Source organism: Cylas formicarius, unplaced genomic scaffold, assembly GCF_029955315.1.
Source record: "Cylas formicarius isolate icCylForm1 unplaced genomic scaffold, icCylForm1.1 PGA_scaffold_3__17_contigs__length_32017465, whole genome shotgun sequence".
Lineage (NCBI taxonomy): Eukaryota > Metazoa > Arthropoda > Insecta > Coleoptera > Brentidae > Cylas > Cylas formicarius.
The window spans coordinates 26,564,381-26,589,515 of NW_026844326.1; the positions used below are offsets into that span (position 1 = coordinate 26,564,381).

The following is a 25,135-nucleotide window of genomic DNA, read 5'->3' on the forward strand; positions in this document are numbered from 1 at the left end:
AAATCGATATACTAAGTACATTAATATATAAACTCTCTGTGGGTCGGTGTCACAAGTCGTCCGACGTTAACACCGAGGCGGACATTTTACATAAGCTCTCGTTGAACGAAACGTTGAAATTTTTCAAGTAGTGCCTGAACCTTTTGCCCCGTTTCGTATTCGAGGCGGCCCGAGACTCTTCCGAACGGGTCACGGCCCTGAGAGCCGGCAAATAATCTAGCGCTACGGAAGTACGCTCTAGAGTGGCCGACACAGAAATGGCGCCAGTGAGGAATTCCTCGCAGGCGTGCTGATTCGCGCGCCACCTACGAAGAAGACAACAATTATGGACTGAGGACTACTTTGCCGTTGTCGAATCACAGAACATCATACAAAAGCGATCAAAAAACGTGATGTTTCTTTTATAACAGCACTATCAGTTAAATTCTCAAAAAAATTAATACAAATTTTAGAATATCATATTGCCTTTAAACTTAGATATCTTATCAAAAATTCGTTCGAACTAATTAACAAGGTTAAAGACATTTACAATTCCTCCTAGGGCAATTCTAGTTCCATTTAACGTCCAAACTCTACTTCCTATCACTTCACCAATTGACGTAATAAACATAACAGACAATATTCTCACTCAGAGACAAATCAACCCTATCATAGAACAAAACTTGCTAGATAGCTTAATAGTTTGTTTAGACCAAAATTATTTTGGATCTAATAGTCAATTTTATATTATATTATTATGGGAAACCCACTTAGTCCACTCCTTGCAGAAATTTCCTGTGAGTAAAGGATTTCTCTAGCGGTATAGATACGTAGATGATGTTTTTGCTTGTTTCACTGGAACCTAAAGACCTCTGCAGTCCTTGTTTCATCATATTAACTCCATACATAGCCGTATAAATTTTACCATAAACTTAACAATAACTAAACTCACACTCAATAATTCATAATAACTCGAATCGCCCTTACACACCCAAAATGGCTGCTTTTATCCACAGACTACTTAATATAGCACTTTCTGCAGAAAATTTTAAAACAATTAAATATTATAAAACAAATAACTGTGAACAATGGTTACCCCTTTTTGACAGATAAGATTAGAACTAAAAAGAAGTTTCAAATAACTCTGAAAAATGTATATCCGACAATCAGGTAGAACATTTAAGAAATGCATTAACGAACATAAAAAGGCGTATAAAAATAAAAGTTCGGATTCTAACTATGCCATTCCTTTAAATTCAGAAATACACGTGTTTAACGATAATTTTGATATTTTACATATGAAACAAAAAGCAGAAAACTAAATTTGTTGGATGCTATGGAAATTAATAAAATGAGATATTCGAATCTCTTAGATAATGACCAATTTGATTTAAATGCGTCTTCGTTTTCATATTTAAATTTATAACCCTACACCCGTCAATAAAAACCTATTACTACCTGTTTATACATATAGGTATCCGGATATTGTATTTGATAAAGTTACGGTGTTGCCGAAACAGCTGTCATAAAGTAATAAATAACTGTGAAAATCTAAACATTTTTTGTTCTATTTTAAATTATGTTAATATTAAAACATTAAAAGTAAAAGCCACCAAAGACGAAACTGTCGCTTCTGTAATAACGTTATCCACCCACTTTAAAGAGTGGTTTATTATTTGTCGTCGTGTCAGATGAATTAATGTTTCATTTAGCAAGTTTGAACTTTAACTCACCGGCGTTCCTTCGCGTCGGGCAAAGCCATGTTAAGAGCGCTGGCGGTATTGGAACACTTCTTATAACGTTCGAGTGAGCTGTTGATCAATGTGTGCGCGAGATCGTGAGCAAAGTCTGGCGAACCTTCTGTGCTTGGGCGTTCAGTTAACTCTAGGCTGTCCTTTAAGTGCACCGACCAATTTTTCAACACTGGTTCCGATGTATTTGAGTACGCCTGTGATGTAAACAACACGTCGGTGGTTACCAGAGCTTCATAATAGCTCAAAGCCATCTCCAAACTTCCTAAGGGCATCGCTTCGTCGCCACTGACAGACTTGTAGCCGCCTGGATCAGTTCTGCGCCTGGAAGCGTCGGACAAACTCAATAGATTCGCCGCGTTCCAATACAAAGTGCCCAAATTGAAGTGATAAGGCACGTTGTAGTTACAGTTTTCTCTAAAAATATCAAAACTACCGAGCAGGTTTCCGTGGACGAAGCAACGCTTGCCGCTCCCAGCATTTCCTAAGGTCACCACCAGCTCTTCATCCGTAATCCTGTTTTCGAGGTTAGAAAAACAATCGTCGCCGTTTACGAGCGGCAAAGATGCTACCCGGTTTAATTGACCCCCGCTTTGCACCCAAAACTGCAGCTGCAGCAGCGTCTTTCTAACGTCACCCTTGTTGTATTCCAAAAGAGAACCGATGTCGCCCCTATCGACCAGAAGACCCTCTACCAGACAAACTATCTGTAACCACACCGACAGGGTGGTCAATCCAAAAGGCGCGAATAATACGAACTCGTGCTGGACGAGCAGCTTCTGGACGTGAACTGGACTCGTATCATTGGTAGTCGCTATGATCGGCCTCTTACTTGTACCAATTAATTGATTTAGTGAGGTTAGAAAACCGTCATCCTGGTCGAACACCAAATCTATATCTTCAACTAGCAAAATGCACAGCTTTTTATGTCTACTCTCATGACCCTGCGCTTTTTCCGACTTGCCCCCTTTTAGCGCCGCCGCAATATCATTTTTCCTCACTTGGTGAGACTGAGTGGCTTCTTGCAATTCTTGAACAAGTCTTTTACCTGAAACAATTATTTTCTCTTTGTTCTTGTATTTAGTAAACATATATTTAAACAATGAAAGAGTAAGTAAAGATACTTTTTACATTTCGCGGATAAGGCCGCCATTTTGTCATTGTTCTTGGGGGACGACAGCACAAAATATGATAGAGAAAAACACTCTATAACAGTGAAATAGTGACGTCACTACCGAGTTACCTAAATATCTCAGACCATTTAAACTTTGCAAGCCAGAAATGTTTGTGGCTTTATTTATTAAAAATGAAATTTTGGCAGTTAAGTATTTCAGAAAATTAAAGTAGGTCTTGAGGGCAGTAGTAAGTAACCAACTTTAACAAGACAGCGACGGCATTACAAAAAATGAGTTAATAAAAAACAGCTGTACTCACGCCATTAGAAAAGCTACAAAGGTAACCTAACCTGTTCTTTTAGTACTGGCGTTGACCTCCAACACATTAAACCCGAATTCGTTAGCCAAGGCGTAGATGGCGCTCGTTTTTCCAGAACCACAGGGACCTCCGACGATCATAGTGTTCCCTGGCAAATCAGTACTGGCCCTACTGTCACAATCCGTTGATTCAAACTCAGATTCGCTATCAGAATTACCCCTTTTAAGTCTCTTTCTCAAGTTGATTTCGTCGCTGTAGTTCGCCCAACTCGCCAAAAAACGTCTGAGAGCAGCTACACCTTTATGGTTGCCGAAAATATCATCGGAGGTGCGTGGTTTGTACTTGTCAGTCCACATTTCGTAATCCTTACAAAATTGAAACTCACGACGATCGCAGGACTTGCGAGAACGTCTTCTGGAAGATTTTTTATCAGATTTAACCTCGGCACCAGCCTTACCGCTCCTCTCATAAATTTGTCTGAAAGCTTTGAAAACCGGATAATTAGGATTCTCTTGCTTTATTTTGTTTATGATCGAGTGTAAATCTTTAACTCTATCGACCATTTTGGTCAACTTTGCCGGTTTTGAACTCTTAGATATCAAACCGCTGCAACTTAAAATTGGAGTGCAGAAGTCTGTATCACCCAGATAAGACACTTTGGTAATGTTACTTGGCAAATTCCAAAAACTGTGATTGCATTTTTGCTGCACGTGACTAGTTCTGGGAAACATTTCAAAACTTTTTTCTTCAAAGCTAAAAGTGACTCACTATTCAAGTACAAAAACATAATATTATAAGCTAACACTTACTTCTTTCTCCTTTCAATAGTTCTCTTTAAGGCATCTGGGACTCCACTAAGCAAGAACTGCTTTTTGGCTTCTTCAAACTTTTCATCTACTTTTGGTTTTGGAGTACTCTTAAGAAAAATTGGGGCCACTTTTTTTGAGATTACTGTATCTGGAATGCTGCTTTCTTCACCACTGTCACTTGACAAAACAATTTCTTCCTCTTCGATATTAATAATTTTTTCAGTGTGATTTTTGATTTTATCATTTTTCTCATTGGCGTTCAATCTGATCTTCATTTTCCAGTTCCTTAGATTTTTAAGAGTCTGTGAATCCTGACTAGATTCATCAGTCTCAAATTTTTGAAAAAAGCTGTTTAAACTCTTCTGGCTTTCATTCGAATTCTGAATGGTAGTTAGATCAGTACAATCTTGAGCATTCTCTTCAATTATCTGCAAGAATCGGTTGCTTTTGGTCTTTTCATCTGATTGGGAAGAATTACTTGCTTCAGAGTCTGTAGAGCTTAATTTCCTAGTTCTTTTTTTATGCCTTCTTACTCCTTTATCCAATTCCTCACCTTTATCGGCTATATGGAGCATCTTTTTCAATTTTTTTGCCCTCTTTTCCAAAATTCCATTTATATGTTTGTCAATTTCCAGTTCTTTTCTTTTCCTCTTCGATGCACCTTTCTGTTCAGCCCAGTTTTCAAATACATTCTTCCTAGACTCCAGCTTTTTTCTTTCTTCCAGCATATTTGGTGATTTTTCTTTATGCTCAACCACTTTACCGCCAGAATTTTGCCCGATGATGTTATTTCTGCTATCCATTAATATATAAAAAGCATTCACTTTGGATTTACAGGAGGTCTCATGATTTTCCAACAACTCAATCTTTCCCTCCGATAAAGTTAAGGAACTCTGCTCCGTGTTTTCCTGTGGTGGGGACAATAAGTCGGCATTTTCGTTCTTGTTGTGGGACTGATTTTGTTTCTTATGCATTTTTGGTTGAACAGAGATGTCATGGCAATTGGTAGACCTAGGAGATCCGAAATAATCGGAAATATCCTTCATTATTGCGGTTTGTGCAAAAAAAAAAATGTGAGGTACTTAAATCAATCGTCTACGATCCTTTGGCAGCATCTCTTTTATTAAACACAATTTCAAAATAAAAACACAAATTCTAACCTATAAACCGGATAAACGTCACATTTGGGCGCTAAGAATTGTTGCTTGGACCATAAATGTATTGGGCAATTTTACGGAGCTTATTCGCCCATGTGCTCATAAGCACAACAACAAAACATTTCATCGATAAGTATTCGAGACTGTACTATGACTTCTCTAAAGTATTTTTACCATGAAAATTTTGTGGGAAACATTGCACCTGATAGAATGTACCTAATCCGCTGAAATCAGTTAAGTTGATTTGTTACCTATATGCTTTAATTTGTAATTGCTGTGCGCCTAGTGTTTGTATGAGTGTAAATTCGTGTCGCACGATTCAAGTTGGAACCAGACCTTAATTGCATGTAATAAGAACTCATATATGTCGGTTTATGATCGAAATAAAAAAAAACCCTCGGCAAGTAGTAGTAATGGGCCAGTGTCTTTACTCGGCTTGCGCAATGTTATAAAAAAGTCATACCATGGTGCGAACAAGTTCAGTTATTTACCAACTGAATTAGCGAAACGCATTATTGAATTAAAGTTCAGTTATTTTGAGGTTACGTTTATGAGATTTGAAATTTAGAAATGATTAAGTTGCATTTTGAAAAGGGAGCAATATTCGTTTTCGATGTGGATGACTGGTGCGAAATCAGAAATACGCACAGAATAGTAGGCCAAGTCGTGGGCAGCACTTCATTTATTCCTTCACTTCCTTTGAAATTACTACCAGAAGAGGCATTTTTGTTGCTGAACAAAAATATTGCTACTTTACAAGAGATTCGTTATATGAAGAGAGATAGAGAAAGATTTAAAATTTTCGAGCAAAAACTCTTGGAACAGCAACAAATTGAATACAAACAGGTTAGGAAAGTGCAACTGGAATCGCTTATAGATAAGATAGTGCAGAACAGAAGAAAAATAGGCGACCTTCGTTCGAAAGAAGAAATTTTCGAGGAGGAGCTCGAAAAGTCCAGTCAAATCAACAGAGACAATATGATATGGCCAATATTTTTAAAACGAGATGGCGAATCCGAAAGCCAATCGCTGAGCGCCGAAGTAGTGTGCAAATTCACTTCAGACCTTAAAATAAAAGTGTTTAGGGATTTGTGGGAACGGGGCTATTACATAACAAACGGGGAAAAGTTCGGCGGAGACTTTTTGGTGTATTTTGGGGACCCGCTTGTGTATCACGCAGTATTTATTGTGAGGTGTATTGAACGAGAAAAATTATTAACTCCTGCAAATTTAGTGGGTTTCGGTAGATTGGGCGTTTCGGTAAAAAAGAGGGCCGTTTTAGCTAGTATCAGTGAAAACCAGGTGCGTTACTTGACGATAAACTGGATAGACGCCTGAAACCTTTATTTTAATCGGTACATTTTAAATTAGAAGTCGCAACACGACGTTGACCTTGCGAGGGTGCAGAACACGGACGTCCAATTGAACACCATAAACAGGGACATGACCAGGCCGCACTTTTTAAAATCGACGCCATCGACAAACACTTTCGTAAGAAATATTATCACCTCCAACGTGATTATGAGCGAGTACAGCGCTAAATAGGGCATGTAAAAGACGGGATTGTTCTGAAAAATTGTAAGCTGAGATATTGCCTGAACGGCCATGTCAAGCGATAATTCCAATTCTTTAATCCGCATGTGCACTCCTGTCAGATCATTCTGGCCGATCACCATTTGTCGTTATATTGCGTTTCTTAATGCGAGGGAGTAATAAAATATAAACTTGCGAAGAAAGGAACCATTAAACAGGGTGGACAACTTAATGGTTATATCCGAAAGTTCAGATACATTGCAATGACAGTTTACGACGAATTCTGCATTTTAGTTTTTAAGATGTAGGTCTTTTAGGGTCTCACTAATTTGTATACAATAGAAAGACGAGTTTGAAAATGAAAGTAATGAAAGTAAAGGCGGCGTTACTAGAGGTACATTTTTTTTTTTCAAAGAAACTTCTACATTCTACTGTTTCGCCAATCATCTTTCAGAGCTTAACTGAAACTCTTAGTTAAGCTTGGAGAAGCCAACGGGATGATTGGCGAAACTTGGCAAGTTCGGCTCAACAACGACCGACGCAGGAGACATATAGAACTTTTGTAAATAGGTAGTTTATTAGCAAAATAATAATAATATGACAATAGATACATAATAATAAATATTATTTAAAAAAATCTGCTATTTACAATACAACTTCATTTGTCAATCATCATCATCATTTTATTAGTAGTAGATGAACTATAGTCGTTGGAGTCCAGCGAAATAATTAGGGGCTTTACAGTGTTTTCTATCATGTTATCAGCTCCCCCATTCTTCTATTTTAATCGCATGCTCGACACACTCCATTTTTCACAATACACTGACTTTATTCCCTCTGATAGGAAGATTTCAACATCCCTCAATTTAAAAGTGTTTTCTCTATTCTTTGTCTATTAAAAGTTGCTTTCGGTTCTGTGTTTTTTTGTAACCAAAATTTATATTTATATGTCCATGGGTAGAATGAAATAATCCTTACGTTACGTCTACTATAAAATATTATGCAAGGCAAGATAGCAGGTAGGCGAGCTTCAGGCAGAACAAAGACATCCTCGATGAAAAATCTCCCGAGACTGGTATGGGGTGAATTTCAGTTAAATATTTATACTAGTATGCGATAAGATGGACAATTATAGTTACCAACGTTTTGAAAGGACATTGTACTTAAGAAGAAAAATATATTTCTCTTGTTAAGTAAACTTCATTATTCTTTTCATGGCAGTCTTTTAATCCTCCTTTATTAATATCTTTTCTTCCTGTAATTCTCTTTGGTGACCTGGTGAACAGCTCGTTATATTGTTGACTGTCCAACTCCAGTCATATTCGAACACGTTTAAATTATTTTCGCAACTCCGAATATTGAGTTTTGGTAGCGAACACTTAGAGAATAGTAATTTTCTCATTTTTATAAACCGCAGTTTTATTAATTCGTTTATCACCAAAAAATTTTGAAACGCTAGCCATTTTCAAGAACGAACTTCGCCAAAAACTGCCGGAAAATAACTTATGGTGGAAAGAAATCATCCTTATTCATTTCAGACCTTATTTAGCCCAAGGTGGACAATTCTTTTTTTTTTAAGTAAAACAAGTAGCAGTCTTTTCGTCCTCATTTATTACAGTTTTTCTTTCTTTGGTGACGTGCACACCTCGGTACATTGTTGACTGTAGAACTCAAGTCATTTTTGAACATATTTGAGCATTGAACACCGAATCCGTATCTCAACAACAATAACGAACTTTGCCAACAACTACCGGAAAGTAACTATAATTCTAATTTTAAACACTAAGGCTACTTGGCTACGACTACTTGTCCGTCTATCTGCCACTCTCGGGACCTTGACAATCAACATTGGTAGAACAAGACGACTAGAGTTTTACAGTTCAATAATGATTTATAACTCACTCGCATTAAGAAATCGAACACAGTATAAATTCCCAACACCGGGGTTGTACCTGAGAAACCTCGCTGGTAAAGACTGTTGATATATGAATTTCCGTTTACGTTAAAGGATAAACAAGCGAGTTCCACTTGTCAATTCTTGTAGAAGGAACACGTTTTACAATTTAACAACTGTCACATCGAATTTATATAATAATAATTATTAATTAATTAAAATAAATTTTTCAAAGAAAGTTCCACAGGCTACTGTAATACTTTTTACAAAACTTTTGGATTCCTCCTGCTTCGGTTTTTGTTGACTCGAACTAGTTAACGTTTCGCCAGTCGTCCTGTTGGCTTTCTTGATCATGAACGCAAATGAATATCAGGAAAAGATTCAAGATATTCTTACAGACGGATCATATCTTCAACTTAAAAAAGATCCTACGTCATCTACGAAACGCAGACTCCGTGAAAAAATCTGTCAGCCCTCGTGAGTCTAAAATTCCTCGTCTCTACGGACATCCAAAGATTCACAAACCAGTATTACCCCTTCGACCTATTGTCAGCACAATTGGTTCTCAAACATATTCTCTAGCAAAATATCAAGCTTCCTTAATAAAACTGACAGTTTCGTACTTAATTCCTTTCACTTCATTGAACAATTAAAAAGCATTACATTAGACACATAAGATATTCTGGTTAGTTTCGACGTAGAATTCCTCTTTACTAAAGTTCCTATTCCTGAACCTCTCACCATCATTTCATATATTAAAATCCGAGAATCTGGAACCAAACCTCGTCACCTTAATTGAAAAATGCTTGTCTGTAACTCTCTCGATGTTTTGCTGATCTATATGTAGGAATACATCGGCGTATGGCTGGCGACTGAATACCATAAATTTTGTTCTAGCGACATTCATTTTTAGACCCATGTTCCGTCCTGTCGTCCTATAAGCAACCTAACAATCCTAACCCCGACTCAGATCTCTACGTGTCCCCAATATGGGAATCAGTCATCCGAGACGGTGTTTATGCCCCTCATTTAGCTCCGCCCCCTCAAGCAATATATTAGTAGGTGCAGAGTAAAATGCGAGCCAGTTTCAGTCAAGCTCTGAAGAAAACAACAGGATGATTGGCGAAACGTTAGCTAGTTCGACTCAACAAAAACCGATGCAGGAGGAATCCAAAAGTTTTGTAAAAAGTATCAAAAATAAAGTAAACAACTCAATTTCGCTGGATTACATTTCGCTTGACAGGGCCCGCGCGTGCTTACAGCTAAAAAGCCTTACCGTAACGAGACCGACTAGAAGAAAAAGGTAGTACTCGGTGGATATGACCAGCGATATCATTTTGCAATCGCGTTCCACCTCTGGCGATATAAACTGACCGTTTTTAATCCGTTCCCTCCATAAGTAACCAGGCAAAATCGACCCGCACCGTATTATCCTTATTATGTCAAATATACTCAAAACCTACGTATATATACTCGTTGATATTTGCGGCGTTTATGTTCCCGCACACTTACCACCCCGATGATGCCCAACGCGCCCACGTAAACAGGAACAAACCCAAAAATCGGATGCGAGCAAATTTTATTGATGTGCATCTTGTTCTTGGTCAGCACAGGTCCCAACACGCTATGGAACGGAATTTTCATGTTCCTGGCGGCCAACGCGAACATATTTTAAATTTGGACGGCCGCGTTCTTCGAGTTCCATGAAAAATTTTTCCAAAGTGAAAAAATACAACTCGACCGTCGAACGTCTGAAACGTCACTCGCGGCGACCGTCAAACTCGGCCCGGTCAAAATTTTTGTTAAACTCGCGCGAAATCGAAAATGAGCGGCGCTAAAGCCGAACCGTATCAAAAACCCGACCCGCACGATACGCCGACTTTGTTGCTGACGTCGTTGTGGCTGTTCTCGGCGATAAACTCGGCCGCGAAGGTCGAGTTCTTCACCAACATGACGGGTAAGGTGTCCGAGGTACGAGTCGAGGAACTTTTGAGTCGTTGAGACGATTTTTCAGGCGTCGCCGTCACTTTTAACATGCAGGACGTCCTTTTGATCGCCTTCACGTCATGGATGTTACACAGGGGATTATCAACAGTAAGAACATCATTTAAACATACAATACATTCAAGTTATAGCTGAAAATCGAGACTTGCGATCTGATACTGATGTTGTCTATCCTTCTAATCAATTTGTTTTCATCTTATCTAAAAGATCGGCGCCAGTTTGTTATATATCCGGTGTTACCTATATTATTATGTGGAATATTTTGAGCTTACCTCCTAACTAACAACACCGCTAATAAGCAGCACGAACACAAAACTTTTAAGTCTTTGTTTAACGTTAAAAATACTTTTTTTCTCAGTTCTCGCCACTCAAGCAATTTTAAAGTATTTGTTAAAGTTTAAAAACACTGTTTTGTCCATGTTTTTTTTGCAGAAATACAATTAACGCAAACATAAGCGCACAACTCACTAGTTTAAATTATTTTAATTGTTCAAAGAACACAAAATACAACGGTTTAATACGCCTTCAAATCCATTGATAGAATACACAAAAACCGTTAGAGGACTTCGCTTACGTCACAACCGATCACGTGCGATCGATAATTTTGGCGAACGTATGTCTTATGGGATTGGGCAATCCTATTAGGTTTACGATTCTTGGTTAAATCCCATCCCTTAAAAGGAATATCAGATATGATTAATCAAATCAATGACATCGTACTTCAGCGTCCAGCTACTTTTGTTGGTCTAGGTGTCACTTTTGACCCAAAACCTTCTTTTATTCCACATATTGACTCCCCTGTGTCTGCCGCGAATAAAATGTACGAGTTTATAGCACGGAACTCTCGAGACTTAACAGTCCATTCAAGGAAGTTGGAATCGGTACAACGAAAATTTTTGAAATTCTTGTCTTTCAGGCATTATAATAAATATCTCCCAATTGATAGAAGCAATACTTCGCTTCGTAATAGGCATAACTCATTCGGTGGTATACAAAATTATTCATAATCAGGTTGTTGATCCGGGTCTCTTATTAAATTAAACTTTGGTGTTTTCAGGGTTACCTCAAGAGTAGATCAAACCTTTTACCTTTTTGCGCCGCGTACAAATATTTCTCTCCTTTCCACAGAATGTTCTGTCCAACCCGGCAATTTTCCAGCTTGGTATATTTTCTTCTTCTGTACGTGACGTTAAAACATGTTTTTTTAAGGAATGGCATATAATTTTTTTTTATTTTACGTTGTATTAGCATTTTGCTGTCCTTTTGTATTTTGTTTTTAATTTGTCACTTATGTCCCTGTTCTGTAGTTGGGTTTATCCTGTTGAACAGCGTATCTAAATAAATTAATAAATAAAAAACACTGCACCATCAAAAATAAAAACAAGTAATAACTTATATGAAACTAACCTTTTCATCGTACAGCACAAACAAAAATCGCAGGTGATGAGATGGTGGTTTTAATGGACAAAATGAAGCCACTTGGTGCATGTCCAATTGGACACATTACAAAGCCCTGGAACGCTGAAGTATGAGTCATCACATTAAGGAAGCGATATATCTGGTTGCATATGGACTTTATAATATCAAATATCGGTGAAAGAGGATAAAATATAGTACAAATATATAGAATAGGTCAAAATGGTCTAGAAATTCATACAGAGGTGGTGCATAGATATTTTTATTTATTAATCCATCATATTTTTGATACCAAAATTATTTTACTAGGATTAAATAATATACAATTAAATTTTAAGAAGCATTTCCAGACCTTTTTAAATGTGGCGTTGTTTTCACAGGCACCTATTAAGAATAATTACAGAAAACTAAATAATACTTTTCGTGCCGTTGGCAGTAAAACAGGAGTACCGAACCAGCAGCATATTACAATTACATACTTACAATTCCCCTTACAGTTCATAACACAGCAAGCGTTTATTAGAATATATACCCAAAGATAGAAACACACTAAACACGATGTTTTATAATTATGAAAGACACAATCTTTAGTTTAAATATTTAGGTATTATCTCGCACACATAAAAGAGACTGGTATTCTAACTATAACTATTCACACGTTTTTCAGTATCAAATGCCTCAATCAAAACGTTTAAACGAACATATAACCTTAGAGCGACCGGCATTTATTCTCGTTTTCGTAATAACTCACCTCACCTGTCATTTCACCGCTTTCACCGTTTGAGTTGTTTCCGCCGAAACAACTGCGCCGTCATGAATAAAAACAAACAATAAAACTAGTCTGAAACTATCCATTTGTCACACTGCACAAACAACAAAATATCACAGATGAGCGGACGAGTGATTTTAATGGACCAATGAAAAAGATGCACTTGACGCATGTCCGTTCGGTTCAAGTTCCAATTATTTCCGTATCGTAGTACCACCCGACGGAGGATTAGGCAGTTTAGCCAACGTGCAAAAAAAATCGGCATGAGTAACGTAACCGTTCAGATGTAGGCAAAGGATCGGTAAATCTCGAAATCAGCTTTTAGATTTACTCTCTCGTGTGTGCCGCCATGAAAATTTTTGCCCTTTTTATCATTTCAGAGGAATGTCGCCCTCATAGTCCCGTGGCTCGTGTTCACCCTATACGGTATTTACTACAACCAGTACAAAAGTCTCGTGCAGATGTTGTCGATACTGCGGTCGATACGTCACGTCTCGTCGTTGGCGTGGATAGCGATCGGCATATCGTTTTTGGGACTTGGTATACGCTCCGACCGGTGAAGATTGGTTTTGCGACGTGTGCATTCGTTTCAGTTTTGCGCGCCATTTTAGCGGTCAGGACATTGCAACTGTCGACCAACCTGTGGTACCGGAAAAAGTTGGAAAAGGAACTGCTCAATTGACTGGTTCGTCGAGTGAGTAGGTGTGGTCGTAAAAAAATCATCAGGAAAAACTCGTCTTATTTATAACCGAACCCATTTTAACATAGGGTTCGCAAAAGATACCCGAAGAACTCGAAAATCAATGTTGGTGTATTCTGTTTTTATTTCATGTTTTGTTAATCGACGCGATGTCAAACTGTGAATAAATTTCGAATTGGATTTGAGAATTTAATCATGTATTTTTTTGGGATTGCGATTTTTGAAGTTTTGACAGTCGGTGATGCCTTTTCAGCTTCTCGGGCAATGAGGCGTTAACGAGATGAATATCTTTTCCATCAACTGCGCATGCACCTACATGACGACATAAGCTTATTTTAAATTCGGTTTTGTTTTGAATTTCTTAATCTTTCCGAATCTGATATATTTTCATCCAAATTGATTGAATATGGCGGTGTTGGTCGAATGTAGTCTGGCTTAAGTTTAACGGAGTCTTGAGAAGTCATTATCGGAGCACAAACAAGTATAAAAACTTCGGCAATGGGCGAATGATCCAGGTAGTCGTGCCCAACAGCTATCTGTGAAACGCATCATTGAATTGAATTGAAGTATAAAAACTGCTTTTACATCAAACTTCAATTTGGTTCAGAAGAATTCATTTAATTGGTCTTTAAAAATGACAGTAGCGAATATATTGTTACTAAACAATCGGAAAAAATAATGTTTTGCCATTCTACAAAATCTCATCAGCAAAATAATAATAATATATATTACTAGTTGTATGTCAATAAGGAGAGCATAAAGTAAAAACTAAAAAGTAATATTTTTATATTATAAATGTTGCAAAAGATTGTTTGTTAAGATTTAAACAATGAGCAACTAGATCTCTGGTTACAGCAAACTAAAATTTGCCTGACTCCATAGATGATGAAAATAGAAATTCATTTCTGATAAAGGCTGAAGATATGAAACAATATCACAAATCGGACGTAGTTTGAATCAACTAAGAGTAAAGGTAGCCAAAAAATCTTTTAACGAGGAATTTAAAATATTGTTAATTCAGATGTAGGCGAGTAAAATACTGTAGAAATGACCATCAGTATCGACTTTGTTGTGAAAGTGAGCGTTTTAAATTAACTTAACAACCTACATACAATAAGCAAAATAATGTATCTAACCCAAAATAACATTTATTTGTTTTCATGTATATTAATTGAATACAGAAATGCACAAATTAGAATATTCGTACAAGTACCCCCTCGTATAAATTTATTATAAAAGTTGACTGATGTCTCCGACCGATCCTCGTAGTGAAGAAATCGTTTGCACAGATGTCTCCGACCGATCCTCGTAGTGAAGAAATCGTTTGCACAGATGGTATATTCCTCTAGTTATCGTATTATCTCGAAGAAGTGATTTGTGTGTGTAAAAAGCGACGATAGTTTTGCCCTGTCACAAGAAATTTTACGCGTGCGCGTTTATTTTGGAATTAATACATCCATCACTTAAGATCTGTCTCAATAGACAAGTGCCCATTACGTCAGATGCGCAGAAGACGAATTTGAAACGGCAAGCAGCTGTCGTCCGAAAATGCGGCCACCATTGGCGTGGATCAAATCGTTCCGGTTGTTTACTTTCCGTGGCTGTGTTCAGTCGGTGCTTATATTTCGTCTATTTTATAGACTATTATTTTCGTTTTGGTTGTTTGTTAAGGTAAGGTGTTTCAATGAAATAATACAACAACGGTACAACTTTAATGTAATAAATTTAATAAGCCAGATGGCGACCATATTTGCTAAATTTCACAAAGATTTAATTATTAGCAGTAGTATACACGTTTTGCATAAAATTAGGACGTAAACATAATATGTTTTTCTTTATAAATCAATTTAAAACATAAGCCGGAACCAGTGCTTCAAGCAATTTGTAATTTTGTCACAGTTTTTTTTTAAATTAAATTTAAGTACTAACGAAACTTGAAAGGAAGGGACAAGTGGTCCATAGTCCCTATCCCTTTTATTTTATGCATATGGAAACAGACTTTAAAATATCACAGGTAAATAATTTTGTTTCTTTATGTCAGATGTAATTAAAACAAACATCCATCTCTCTTAAAATTTGTTGGCTTAAAATAATAGATGTATACTTTTTAGAGAACATACTTTGGCAGCTACAAAGGTTTCCCTCTCTATCCTCAAAAGGATTTTAAAAGAAACGTCAAAGGTTGCAGACAACTCCAGTTGCTCATACAGCACTCCACAAAAAAAAACCGACGGAGGGTTTCTAGAAAACTTGACTTAGCAACTCCTAGTCAAATAAAATATATCAGGGAACTGGTGTATAATTTTTATATAGTGGAGAAAAAGAGACTTTAAATGTATGACATGAAATTTGCTATGCTTGAATGCTTAAAGCTGATTTAATTGTTTAAGTTTTTCATAAAAATAAAGAAGATTATGCAAATTATTAGCTGTACTCCTTTACCCAAAATTTCCAGTTATAGCGAACTAAAGCTTAACACAATGGACTAGAATAATAAACATTATGGGTATTAAAAGTCTGGTGAAAGCACCAGACATTGAACAATAAAATACACGTAATTGAAATAACTGCCGCCACTGCACGATACAGAACGCAATAACGCGAGGAGATATCGCGCTTATTTCGCGCATCGAAGAATGACGTCACTGGGCTCTTCTCTATTGAGGCAAACTACCTGTATTGACGCTCGTAAAATAAAAAAAAAGACCAAAACCTCAGTCCTTTTATTTGACACAAAAAACACTCCTATATAGGGTACAAAATAAATAAACTCCCACGTCCCCGCTTGCGCGGTAGGGATCGAACAAAAAACAATTTGACAGAACCCGAAACGTCATTTTTGACGTCTGTCAAAACGATCAGCGCGGGGTTGGGCGTTTCACGACATCGACGGCTGTTTCGCCGCGGTCTGATCCTCGGGATCGTCTTCCGCCTTGCGTTTCCGTTTGACGAGGTGCGAGATGTCCGACGCCGGACGGGACGTCGCCGACGCCTGCCCGGCGGGCGCCGCCGATCTCGTTACCTCCCTCACGGCCTCGCTGATTTTTTTAATCGCCTGAAATACAACGAGAGGCGCGAATGAAACCCAACTTCCACGTGGGGTGAATCAGTTTTATTACAAAAATAAAAAAATACATGGCAGAAAAATTAACGGATTATTTGGCGTCGTCGTCGTCGGATTTCAGTTTCCTCCTAACCTCCAGCCTGTTAACTTCGGAGTTATTTACCGACGCCAGTTTCAATTTTGACCTCATCTGTGCGATAACATCTTGGCAAACACATACCTCATCCTTGCAGTTCTTCATGTCCGCCACCTTCTCTTCGATGTCCGGGATCAGGCCCTCGATTTCCTCCACCTCCTCCTTCTGGGCGTCCGTATTCGGCTTTACCTAAAATGGCGACGCTTTACCGGATTCGGGGGACGACGCAGTGGTTCATGACGCTCATACCTTCTGCAAGCTACTGATCCTGTTGCGCAGGTACTGCAACGAATTCTGGAAACTCTCGATTGCCTCGTCGAACTGGGTGTTGGTCGAGTAAGCCACGCCCAATTTGTAATAAGTCTCCGCGACGACTCTGCTGTCGTCGCCGAACAGCTGCTTCTGGATCTCCAAACCTTCAAAAAAAAAAAAACACTTTTTTTTTGAATTTTTAATACTAACCCAAAACGAAAAAACAAAGAATATTAACACACAGCATAAGTTTGAAATCCTTTAAATTTTAAGACTACATTTAAATGGGTTTAAATAGAGAATGGACTCATCAATTTTTAAATTAAACATTACATTATTATTTTTTATGAAATCTGAAGACAGAACTTAATTTCAAGAACTAGTCTCAGCATCTAATAGGTTTAATAACTACTTAGATTCTTTCACTGAAATAGCTATATATAAAAAGAACGATCGAGACAAAATAGACAGTTGTAGGACCTTGCTCTGTTTTTCTCTAAAATTTATAGAAAAAGCTTAATTACACCAAAGTTATTGAGTTTGTTATTAAGTTTCATAACTGATTTAAGGGGCAGTTCAGTTTCCAAAAGGGGCCAGCCTACACAGGACTCTATCATAAACATAGTAAACTTTATCATTCTGAAATTGGATGAAAAGCATAAAGCTACTGGCTTGTTTTTTGATTTCTCACGAGCAAATGGTTAATAATTAAATCTTAAAGTGGAAATTTATTAAATGTGGAGTGAGGGGTAGGCGTTATAGTTGTAGTTATAGACTCTATGAGAGGGGCGACACTCAAGAGTGGCGTGTAATTGAAAAAAGTGTTCCACATAATCCCCTGAATATATTGGTCAAGCTATCATTATGTGCAGATGATATCGCTCTTGTGACAAATTCTGATATTCATCAGTTGAATGGTTCCACATCTGATTGTGCAAAGATGCAGTCCATCCGTGATGAGAATGGCCTAGTTTTGAAGTTCTTTTCTCTTATAGACAACCGGATAGGAGTATTTTTATAACCTCAGACAGTGGTTTTATTCAGCAGAGTAAAGTAGTAAAATTTTTGGGTAAAAATTTAGATTTTAACCTATTTTGGGAGAGCCATGTCATATCTGTAACTAACAAAATGAATAAGTACTGTTTTTTCCAGTGAGAAATTAAATAGATAGGTTATGGTATCCTTTTATTATGTACATGTTAACTCCACACTATCATATGGTCTCATAGGATTGTGTTCACAGTGTTCACATAATGATTGCCCAAAAAAGAATTGTTTAAAAATAATACCTTATCGTTTACAGCTTTTTTTCAGGGAGCTAAAGGTACTTACTGTGATTTCATTAATTGTTTAGCATTGTGCCATTTATGTAAGAAAAACTTTACAAGACTTTTTAACATCTGCTAAAGTTTACAGTTATATTACTAGAACACTCATACTATAAGAAGCAGCTACGTAATGTCTATTAAAATTTATAATCACTTGCCAGACTCCATTACCAACGAAAGCAAATTTAAAAACTCACTACAAAAATTATTAGAAAATAAAACAATATACTCCTTTCAGGAGAATGTGTGTGCTGAGCGAATGTATAAGTGAGGGAAATTTTATATTTTCTCTAATTACGTATTGTGTTTGTTTTTAATTATTTGTAGATCTTTTTGACGAAACCTATGTATCTTTTTTGGGTGCAAATATGTTGGAAATGTTGGACTCAGCCGCGAATCCCGCGGTACTCTGATTAAATATCCAGAATATTCAAAATTTTCTTTCTAGTATCACAATATTTTGAATGGGCTCCCCCACCTACCTTGTTTCATGTCATTAATGGCGGAGTCGTAGATTTCGCTTTCCAATGACACCTCGCCCAGCACGACCAACGTGTCTGCGAGGTTCTTGCTGGAGCTTTCGCCCTGCCGCTGGTAGATCTTGCGAGCGAGTTCGAGCACCTCCCAAGCGACCTGCAGGTCGGTGGGCTCGTCGTCGCCCTTGCCGTCGTCGGTCGAGTCCCCCTTGCTGGTACTAGCTTCGTCGCCGGTACCATTTCGTTCGTTACTGCTCTCCTCTTCCTTTTCTTCTTGCTTCGCAGCTTCCCCTTCTTTGGAGGCCTCCTCGTCCTCGTCCTCCGCCGAGCTGGCCTTACCCTCGTCCTCGTCGGATTCTTCGACGTTTCGGGGCACCGCGTCGCCGAGGGCTTCGTTCTGTTGTCGCGAAAGCCCCAGCAGGGATTTGCCGTAATACGTGTAGACTTCGGCGAGTTCTTCGTGCTGATCGTTGCTGTGTTCCGCGACCATCAGTTCGGAAGCTCGGCTCAGGGCGACGACGGCCGCTTCGTAGTCCTGCAGATAGAACGCCCTGATACCCTGGGCGAGCAGTTCCTTCGAGTCGGTGCTCTCCGAGTCCACGATCACGTCCGCCATCTAGAAAATTGAAATTCGAAATACGCTCCGACACGAAAGAAACGGCGAATAAAGAAAAAAACGCAGCGCAAAAAAAGGCGCGCAAAAAAAAAGAGAGGCGGACGCCAGTTTGCCAAAGCTTTTTTTGTTAGGAGGCTGCACATGATCGGGGACCACGAAGATTAAAACGCACGATACAGTTTAATAAATTAATACTTGGATGATATGCTTGTACCAAAAAAGGGCGAAAAAAATTAATTTTCATGACACGAAAAGTTTAAACCGTCTCTATGACACTTTTACTGTGAGTGCGTAGAAATTGTAGCATTGTGGATCTGCCAGATAGTATGATAATATCGACTCTGGTGATTTGCAAAAAATAAGCATTTTTGCAGTGGCTGACAAATCTGTCAGTGTGAACAAGCGTAAAGTTAATGTTGTTAATCTTTTTAATTTAAGATTTTCTTGAATATTTTGTACATTTGTGTGGTTTTATTTCCGGTTTTGTGCTAACTATTTCAAAGAGCCATAGGTATCTACCATAAAAATGCTAAATACGTCCTTAAATCGTACATACGAACAAAATAACCCGCAAAAACGGGACCACGGTTACGCAATCTTACCGGAATAGTAAACAACTTACGCCGAAGGGTTGGTGACGTCGTCGAATATCGACGCGCCCGGCCGCCGCTACGTTGCCGCTATCCGCTATTTATCCTGGTTGTTACGTTGTTATTTATGTCTGGTTGCATGGCGTTCATAATAGTTGGTGAAAGAGGATAAACAATACGTTCTAGTTGTTTGGAATAGGCAAAACTGGTCATAGGTATTTTAAAAATATTATTTTTTTTAATGATTGATTTGGAAAATAATAGGCTGCAAAACAAGGACGTTTCTCACAAGTATCCTAACTGAGTTTTCCTCTCAACTTTTAATAAATTAGTAAATTTTCACTTTTAAGGACTGTTGTTTTTTTTTTCTTTTTACTGGAACGTATAAAAACATTTTAAATTTACTTGTATTGCTTCAACACAAAATAAACATGTTTTTGAGAAATTTTGAAATTAAAAAATAAAAACCAAATTTGACTAAACGATGTTTACTTAGCTGTTGAGAAAATTGTCATTTTTGGTATATTACGGCTTTTAATTTATCACTTTTTCAGCGTCAAATACCTATTATTGTGCATATTTTTCTAAACAATAAAAAACAACTCATTTTTTTTGTGATGACTCATCGATTGTATTGGGTAAGCGCGTTTAACCGCGGTGGGACGCAGTGGCACAACGCGGCAACGCCGCGCCACCCAGCCGACGTTTTCCACGTTTCCAAAACGGAGAAAAACGCGTCGCCGGGTGAAATAAGGTCGGCATGGCGTCGTGATGTGTTTCAACGTTGCGGGTCGAGAGTGTTGCTTTAATGCGCGCACAAAAAACAAAATTTACGGCCTAAAGCTCGGTACTCGTGCGGGCTGATAGCTACATATAACAATATAGAGGTAAGGGCTTGGGCGATTCGAAGGTTTTCGAGACAACTGACTTAATTTTATCGGTAAGCGACCACAGGGAGGTTAATAATCGACCATGGATCGGACCAACGACCCCCCGCACGTTTCCCCAGACTCCATGCGCTGAAATTGACCCGTATCGCCGCCGCCGCCACCACCATTCAATCCCTACGTTACTTGGGGCGGTTCGTCGGCCAGGCCGGCGTCACGCTAACCGGTAACATCAACCACCGGCCAGAGTACAACCTCCTCATAGTCGACTACGACCCGTTTGTGATGGACGGTACGGCGGGCGCGACCTCTGTCGGCGCCGAGGTCGACGACGACGCCACCTGGAACTGCAGCGTCCACCCCAGCGTGTTTTTCCTGCTAGGTATGGCAGTTGCCTGGTAACTCAGGGTGGGGTTAGACACTCGAGAGTACGGCACAAGTCAATAAAATTATGTTCAAAGGGGCCTTTAATAATTCGATGAAACAAAGAACAAATATAATAAAAAATATGATGATTATATGATACTCCTATACGAGTGGGAAGCAGTCACCAAATCAAAAAACGGGATTGGCCAGAACCGCTTTACCCTGTCCACATATAGAGCATATTCTATATGCATGTTCTGCATATATTCCATATACAAGCGTTAACAGCGGTTACGCGGCCGAGAGAACTCGATTGGAAAGGTAGCAATGGGTAGAAAAAGACAGCTAGTAATGGGCATTCTTGTCCTTCTCTTTCCCAACTCATTTACATATTATTATTTGAGGATTAAAAAATATTTCATTTAAATATTGGGAAAAAAATTATAACTTCTCAAAAAAGTTTCGAAAAAAAGCGTATACAAATTGATATATTGCAAAATTCAAAATATTTGACTCTTTCTAATGTTAAAAAATAAAATAAAATATATATGTACCTAAAAACAGCACTTTGTATTTCTTTAATAAGGGAAATATTTACATTTTCTTTTATATATTTTGTGACAACTAAATTAACCAGTAATAGTATATTATGCAAAAAGTGCGGTAAACGGCATTTGACACGAGCGGATCGAGTTTTTGGGTATATTTTCGCAACACAACACGAATACATTCACTGACATGACCGTCAGAATTGACAAACGTCAAAATTCAAAGCGTGGGAAATATCTCCGAAAACATCCGATTGCTCCCAAATCCGTGCGGTAAAATCCCGGAAATGTCCGAAGTGGCTCGGATTCGTGGGAAACGAAACTGACGGGGGAAAGTGACGCTTCCCGCACGCTAGATCGGTGGGTATTTAGGTATTTTACAGGCGGGAGTAGAAAAACATATATATAGAGGTCCTGCCCGTATTGATAATATAGGAACTTATGAAGCAACATTAAAAAAAAATTCGTTTTTACATGTTTTATCTATCTCGACGAGTTATTATCCAAAAAAAAATATATATATATATATATATATATATATATATATATATATATATATATATATATATATATATATATATATATATATATATATATATATATATATTTTTTATGCGATTTTATGTAGATTGCTGCAACCATATGAAACAAAAGGATTTACCATATAGAAACATGTTTATTAATTAATACCAGATTGTCACCGTCAAAAACATTCAACACAACCACTTACTTCAAAAAAGGGTAAACTACTAACTAATAGGTAGAAAAAATGATAAAAACATAAAACAATCCCTTACTACACTTACCAGCTATTTCTATTAACGTGTATGACAAAAAATAGAATACCCATTACTACCGTGATCCTCTAAATCACCCAAAAAATCCATGTTGGTTGCTCCACCAGTTTAGATCACATTTTTGTTCGTTTTTAGGGACTTTGGTTTTGACAACTTGCGCGACCGGCATGCTTTGCGCGGCCATCATGACGGACCATTGGGAAGAGGTGACGTGGGACGTGGAGCGTCTCGACGCCTTTGCCAACGGCACTGTTCGGTTGCAGTGGTTGCTCGATAAGAAGGTGGTCAAGGTGACCACGAACGACGCCCAAGAGAGAACGGTGGCGTTTTTCGTGCCGATGCACGGCGGAATATGGACGCTTTGTCTTAGCATAAGCGGTAAGTAGACACTGGAGGTTCATCCGCGTCCTTTAGAGGAAAGCGTTCTGTTGCAGAGGAAGAAATAGTCCTGTTAAACAGGGTCGGATTCCCACCGGTTCAACCGTGCGTCAACTATTTAGCCGGGGGGCCATATACGATCCGAGGGTTCGAGTCCCGGACCGATTGGCAACACAGTAAGTTTTGGCGCCCCGTTTAAGACAACTTCCGCGCCGTATTCTTCCTCCTTTCCCCAGGGATGCAAAACCTATCCATCTCTTGCGCCCTAGTCTGCCTGATAATCCTTGGTAGCGCTGCCCTCGTAGGCGCTTTCGGCGTGTTCCAACATCAGATCAGTGCCGTCCTAGTGACCGGCGTCATGTATTTGCTGGCAGGTAGTCCTCCCCCCAAAGCCGGTATAACCTCATCCGCACCTTCTGATTCGATTTCAGCTTCTTTCGCTCTGTTCACCCTCACCATTATTCACTTCAAGCGGCTCCACATCAAACCCAAATCGGAGGAACATTCTGGGACCATAGACGGGGTCATACTCGCCTACTCGGCTCGGATGGCGGAGAGGAAAATCGTCGAATTATTACCCGCGCGTATTTTCACCACTTCATGGTCACTGGACTTGGGGTGGGGCGGGGTTATGTTGTGCGTCATGACATCCGTACTCTGGATACTCTTGAGCAAAATTATGAGGTTCAATCCGATATCGAGCATGATTAACTGACACAGATGGGTCTGAGTTTTAGTTTTGCAGCCACCCTAAACTGACAGAACGATGGTTGATATTGATTGCACCGCAAACCTCTGGAAGGGTGTTCTGTGGTTTTCGCGTTTTTTCCTTTAACAAAAACGTCTTCCTTCACCTCTGGTGTGGGTAGCCTCATCAAATTTCTTCCGCAGTCTTTTTAAAAAATATTTAAAAAAAGAAACAAACTCGTATATTTTTTTATTGTTATATCAGAACCGCGCGGAATCGCATGCCGCGGACTTATTTCAAAATTATATTCGTGCCTTTAAGAACGCAATACTTATTTACACGCATCAAAATATCTTGACAAGGGCTGATCGATTTCTCCACCTGCATCGGTGACAATCGCTTAGTGTTACGCGCCCGCGCGACTAAAAAAACCCTTTATTCTCAACGGCTATCGCTTAGTCAATATAATTTACAAGTGACCTTAAACGTTTTAATTTAACAATTAGCTATCGATATGACATATTTTCAAAGAGCATATTTTAACAATATATTTAGATAATCGACGGTGTGTGGATACAAGGTAAAGACAAAAAAAAAACGTTTTTGATGCCGTATTTCACAAGCGTATTCGCAATTACTTTCCTTAAGTTTTTCAATTGATATAGGATAATATTTAAAAAAGGTATTAAATTAAACAATCATAACCGAATTTGTCAGTTAAAAATGTGTAATTTTAAGAAATGAAATAACCGTTTTAATTAGGGAGGCATTAAAGTTAAAAGAAGATCAGTAGTTTTGGTTAGTTTTGCCTTAACCTCAAATATTGTTGTCCTTCGCTGCGATTAGATTCCAATCACATTTATCAAATACCGAAACAAACTTATGAAAATTAACTTTCAGAACCGTCCTTACCTCCCGTGCTTAGTGAAATATCCAGGCCTATGACGGAACCCGTTAATAATAATATTTTTGACCAATTTTGTGGAATTTCCATTGAACTACACTGTTTCATCATAGGTCTCGTAAAAAAAATGTAAATAAGGCTTGAACAGAATATTTACGTAAAAATACCTTTTAGTTGACATCTAGGTAATGCAAAAAGAGGGAACAGGAGCTTTGTGCAAGTAAACAACATGCCTTGAAAATAAATACGCGGTCTAAAATTTAAATTAGTCTAATGTTAAAAATGTAACTCCCTAACAATTCGATGTTATGTGAAAATTTAATTTATATAGCAAATAAAAAAAACCGTTACCCTGGCTGTAGTTTTCTCTTGTGTGTTACTCGCTTTGATGTCCCCTGGCAGTCGCACTAACTGGCCAATGCCTAATCCGACTAACGAATAACACCTAAATGTATTAATCTAATTTGGCGAAAATGAAAACGTACAAGAAAATGCGGTTTAACACCTTCGAAAAATTTACTTGGCGGTAGAACAAAAACAGATGTCCACAACCAAAGAATAAAAATATTTGGTTTTGGTCACCATGATTATGTATTTGGGTCTGTATGCCTAACACGCAGAGCCGCATTATGAAATTAAACTTGGGGTGATGCTACTTA

General features: G+C 38.3%; 6 protein-coding genes across 10 annotated transcripts; 3 read left to right on the forward strand and 3 right to left on the reverse strand.

The window, feature by feature from the left end:
* Positions 1 to 34: 34 nt before the first annotated feature.
* LOC132699046 (ATPase family AAA domain-containing protein 5) lies at positions 35 to 5,156 on the reverse strand. The gene is made up of 4 exons (XM_060665505.1): positions 3,974 to 5,156; positions 3,196 to 3,917; positions 1,713 to 2,778; positions 35 to 305 (listed from the first exon to the last, which is right to left on the reverse strand). The coding sequence occupies exons 1-4, from the start codon at positions 5,017 to 5,019 to the stop codon at positions 50 to 52; spliced, it is 3,090 nt and encodes a 1,029-aa protein (XP_060521488.1). The 5' UTR covers positions 5,020 to 5,156; the 3' UTR covers positions 35 to 49.
* A 213-nt stretch (positions 5,157 to 5,369) lies between these two features.
* On the forward strand, positions 5,370 to 6,468 carry LOC132699591 (tRNA-splicing endonuclease subunit Sen34). The gene has a single exon (XM_060666396.1). The coding sequence runs from the start codon at positions 5,701 to 5,703 to the stop codon at positions 6,466 to 6,468; it is 768 nt and encodes a 255-aa protein (XP_060522379.1). The 5' UTR covers positions 5,370 to 5,700.
* Positions 6,469 to 6,497: 29 nt separating this feature from the next.
* On the reverse strand, positions 6,498 to 10,225 carry LOC132699592 (uncharacterized). Its single transcript, XM_060666397.1, has 3 exons — positions 10,070 to 10,225; positions 9,834 to 10,016; positions 6,498 to 6,698 (listed from the first exon to the last, which is right to left on the reverse strand). The coding sequence occupies exons 1-3, from the start codon at positions 10,223 to 10,225 to the stop codon at positions 6,498 to 6,500; spliced, it is 540 nt and encodes a 179-aa protein (XP_060522380.1).
* Positions 10,226 to 10,363: 138 nt separating this feature from the next.
* Positions 10,364 to 13,626, forward strand: LOC132699593 (uncharacterized). Its single transcript, XM_060666398.1, has 4 exons — positions 10,364 to 10,514; positions 10,572 to 10,651; positions 13,127 to 13,286; positions 13,340 to 13,626. The coding sequence occupies exons 1-4, from the start codon at positions 10,382 to 10,384 to the stop codon at positions 13,426 to 13,428; spliced, it is 462 nt and encodes a 153-aa protein (XP_060522381.1). The 5' UTR covers positions 10,364 to 10,381; the 3' UTR covers positions 13,429 to 13,626.
* Positions 13,627 to 16,154: 2,528 nt separating this feature from the next.
* On the reverse strand, positions 16,155 to 24,991 carry LOC132699166 (protein HGV2). Of its 4 annotated transcripts, none has more exons than XM_060665726.1 (5): positions 19,941 to 20,098; positions 18,709 to 19,318; positions 16,896 to 17,062; positions 16,731 to 16,835; positions 16,155 to 16,501 (listed from the first exon to the last, which is right to left on the reverse strand). In XM_060665726.1, the coding sequence occupies exons 2-5, from the start codon at positions 19,316 to 19,318 to the stop codon at positions 16,325 to 16,327; spliced, it is 1,059 nt and encodes a 352-aa protein (XP_060521709.1). In that variant the 5' UTR covers positions 19,941 to 20,098; the 3' UTR covers positions 16,155 to 16,324. The 4 variants fall into 4 exon arrangements, with proteins under 4 accessions (XP_060521709.1, XP_060521708.1, XP_060521706.1 ...); XM_060665725.1 differs by having other exon boundaries at positions 19,921 to 19,970; XM_060665723.1 differs by lacking the exon at positions 19,941 to 20,098 and adding an exon at positions 19,838 to 19,919.
* LOC132699168 (uncharacterized) lies at positions 20,468 to 24,834 on the forward strand. Of its 2 annotated transcripts, XM_060665728.1 has the most exons (6): positions 20,527 to 20,795; positions 20,854 to 21,177; positions 22,642 to 22,884; positions 22,941 to 23,060; positions 23,121 to 23,258; positions 23,316 to 24,834. In XM_060665728.1, exons 2-6 carry the CDS (start codon positions 21,081 to 21,083, stop codon positions 23,597 to 23,599), a joined length of 882 nt encoding a protein of 293 aa, XP_060521711.1. In that variant the 5' UTR covers positions 20,527 to 20,795; positions 20,854 to 21,080; the 3' UTR covers positions 23,600 to 24,834. The 2 variants fall into 2 exon arrangements, with proteins under 2 accessions (XP_060521712.1, XP_060521711.1); XM_060665729.1 differs by lacking the exon at positions 23,121 to 23,258 and having other exon boundaries at positions 20,468 to 20,795.
* Positions 24,992 to 25,135: the final 144 nt, after the last annotated feature.

Coding starts and splice junctions, on each gene's coding strand:
- LOC132699046 (XM_060665505.1), bottom strand. CDS start 5,019: ATGAAGGATATTTCCGATTATTTCGGATCTCCTAGGTCTACCAATTGC. Junction 3,918..3,973: donor ACTATTGAAAGGAGAAAGAA/GTAAGTGTTAGC, acceptor AGTCACTTTTAG/CTTTGAAGAAAAAAGTTTTG. Junction 2,779..3,195: donor CGCCAGTACTAAAAGAACAG/GTTAGGTTACCT, acceptor TAATTGTTTCAG/GTAAAAGACTTGTTCAAGAA.
- LOC132699591 (XM_060666396.1), top strand. CDS start 5,701: ATGATTAAGTTGCATTTTGAAAAGGGAGCAATATTCGTTTTCGATGTG.
- LOC132699592 (XM_060666397.1), bottom strand. CDS start 10,225: ATGTTCGCGTTGGCCGCCAGGAACATGAAAATTCCGTTCCATAGCGTG. Junction 10,017..10,069: donor CGTTGGGCATCATCGGGGTG/GTAAGTGTGCGG, acceptor ATATATACGTAG/GTTTTGAGTATATTTGACAT. Junction 6,699..9,833: donor TTCTAGTCGGTCTCGTTACG/GTAAGGCTTTTT, acceptor ACAATTTTTCAG/AACAATCCCGTCTTTTACAT.
- LOC132699593 (XM_060666398.1), top strand. CDS start 10,382: ATGAGCGGCGCTAAAGCCGAACCGTATCAAAAACCCGACCCGCACGAT. Junction 10,515..10,571: donor GTTCTTCACCAACATGACGG/GTAAGGTGTCCG, acceptor ACGATTTTTCAG/GCGTCGCCGTCACTTTTAAC. Junction 10,652..13,126: donor TACACAGGGGATTATCAACA/GTAAGAACATCA, acceptor TTATCATTTCAG/AGGAATGTCGCCCTCATAGT.
- LOC132699166 (XM_060665723.1), bottom strand. Junction 17,063..18,708: donor CATTAATGACATGAAACAAG/GTAGGTGGGGGA, acceptor TTTTTTTTGAAG/GTTTGGAGATCCAGAAGCAG. Junction 16,836..16,895: donor GGATCAGTAGCTTGCAGAAG/GTATGAGCGTCA, acceptor TCGCCATTTTAG/GTAAAGCCGAATACGGACGC.
- LOC132699168 (XM_060665728.1), top strand. CDS start 21,081: ATGGACGGTACGGCGGGCGCGACCTCTGTCGGCGCCGAGGTCGACGAC. Junction 22,885..22,940: donor GCTTTGTCTTAGCATAAGCG/GTAAGTAGACAC, acceptor GTTCTGTTGCAG/AGGAAGAAATAGTCCTGTTA. Junction 23,259..23,315: donor CGTCATGTATTTGCTGGCAG/GTAGTCCTCCCC, acceptor ATTCGATTTCAG/CTTCTTTCGCTCTGTTCACC.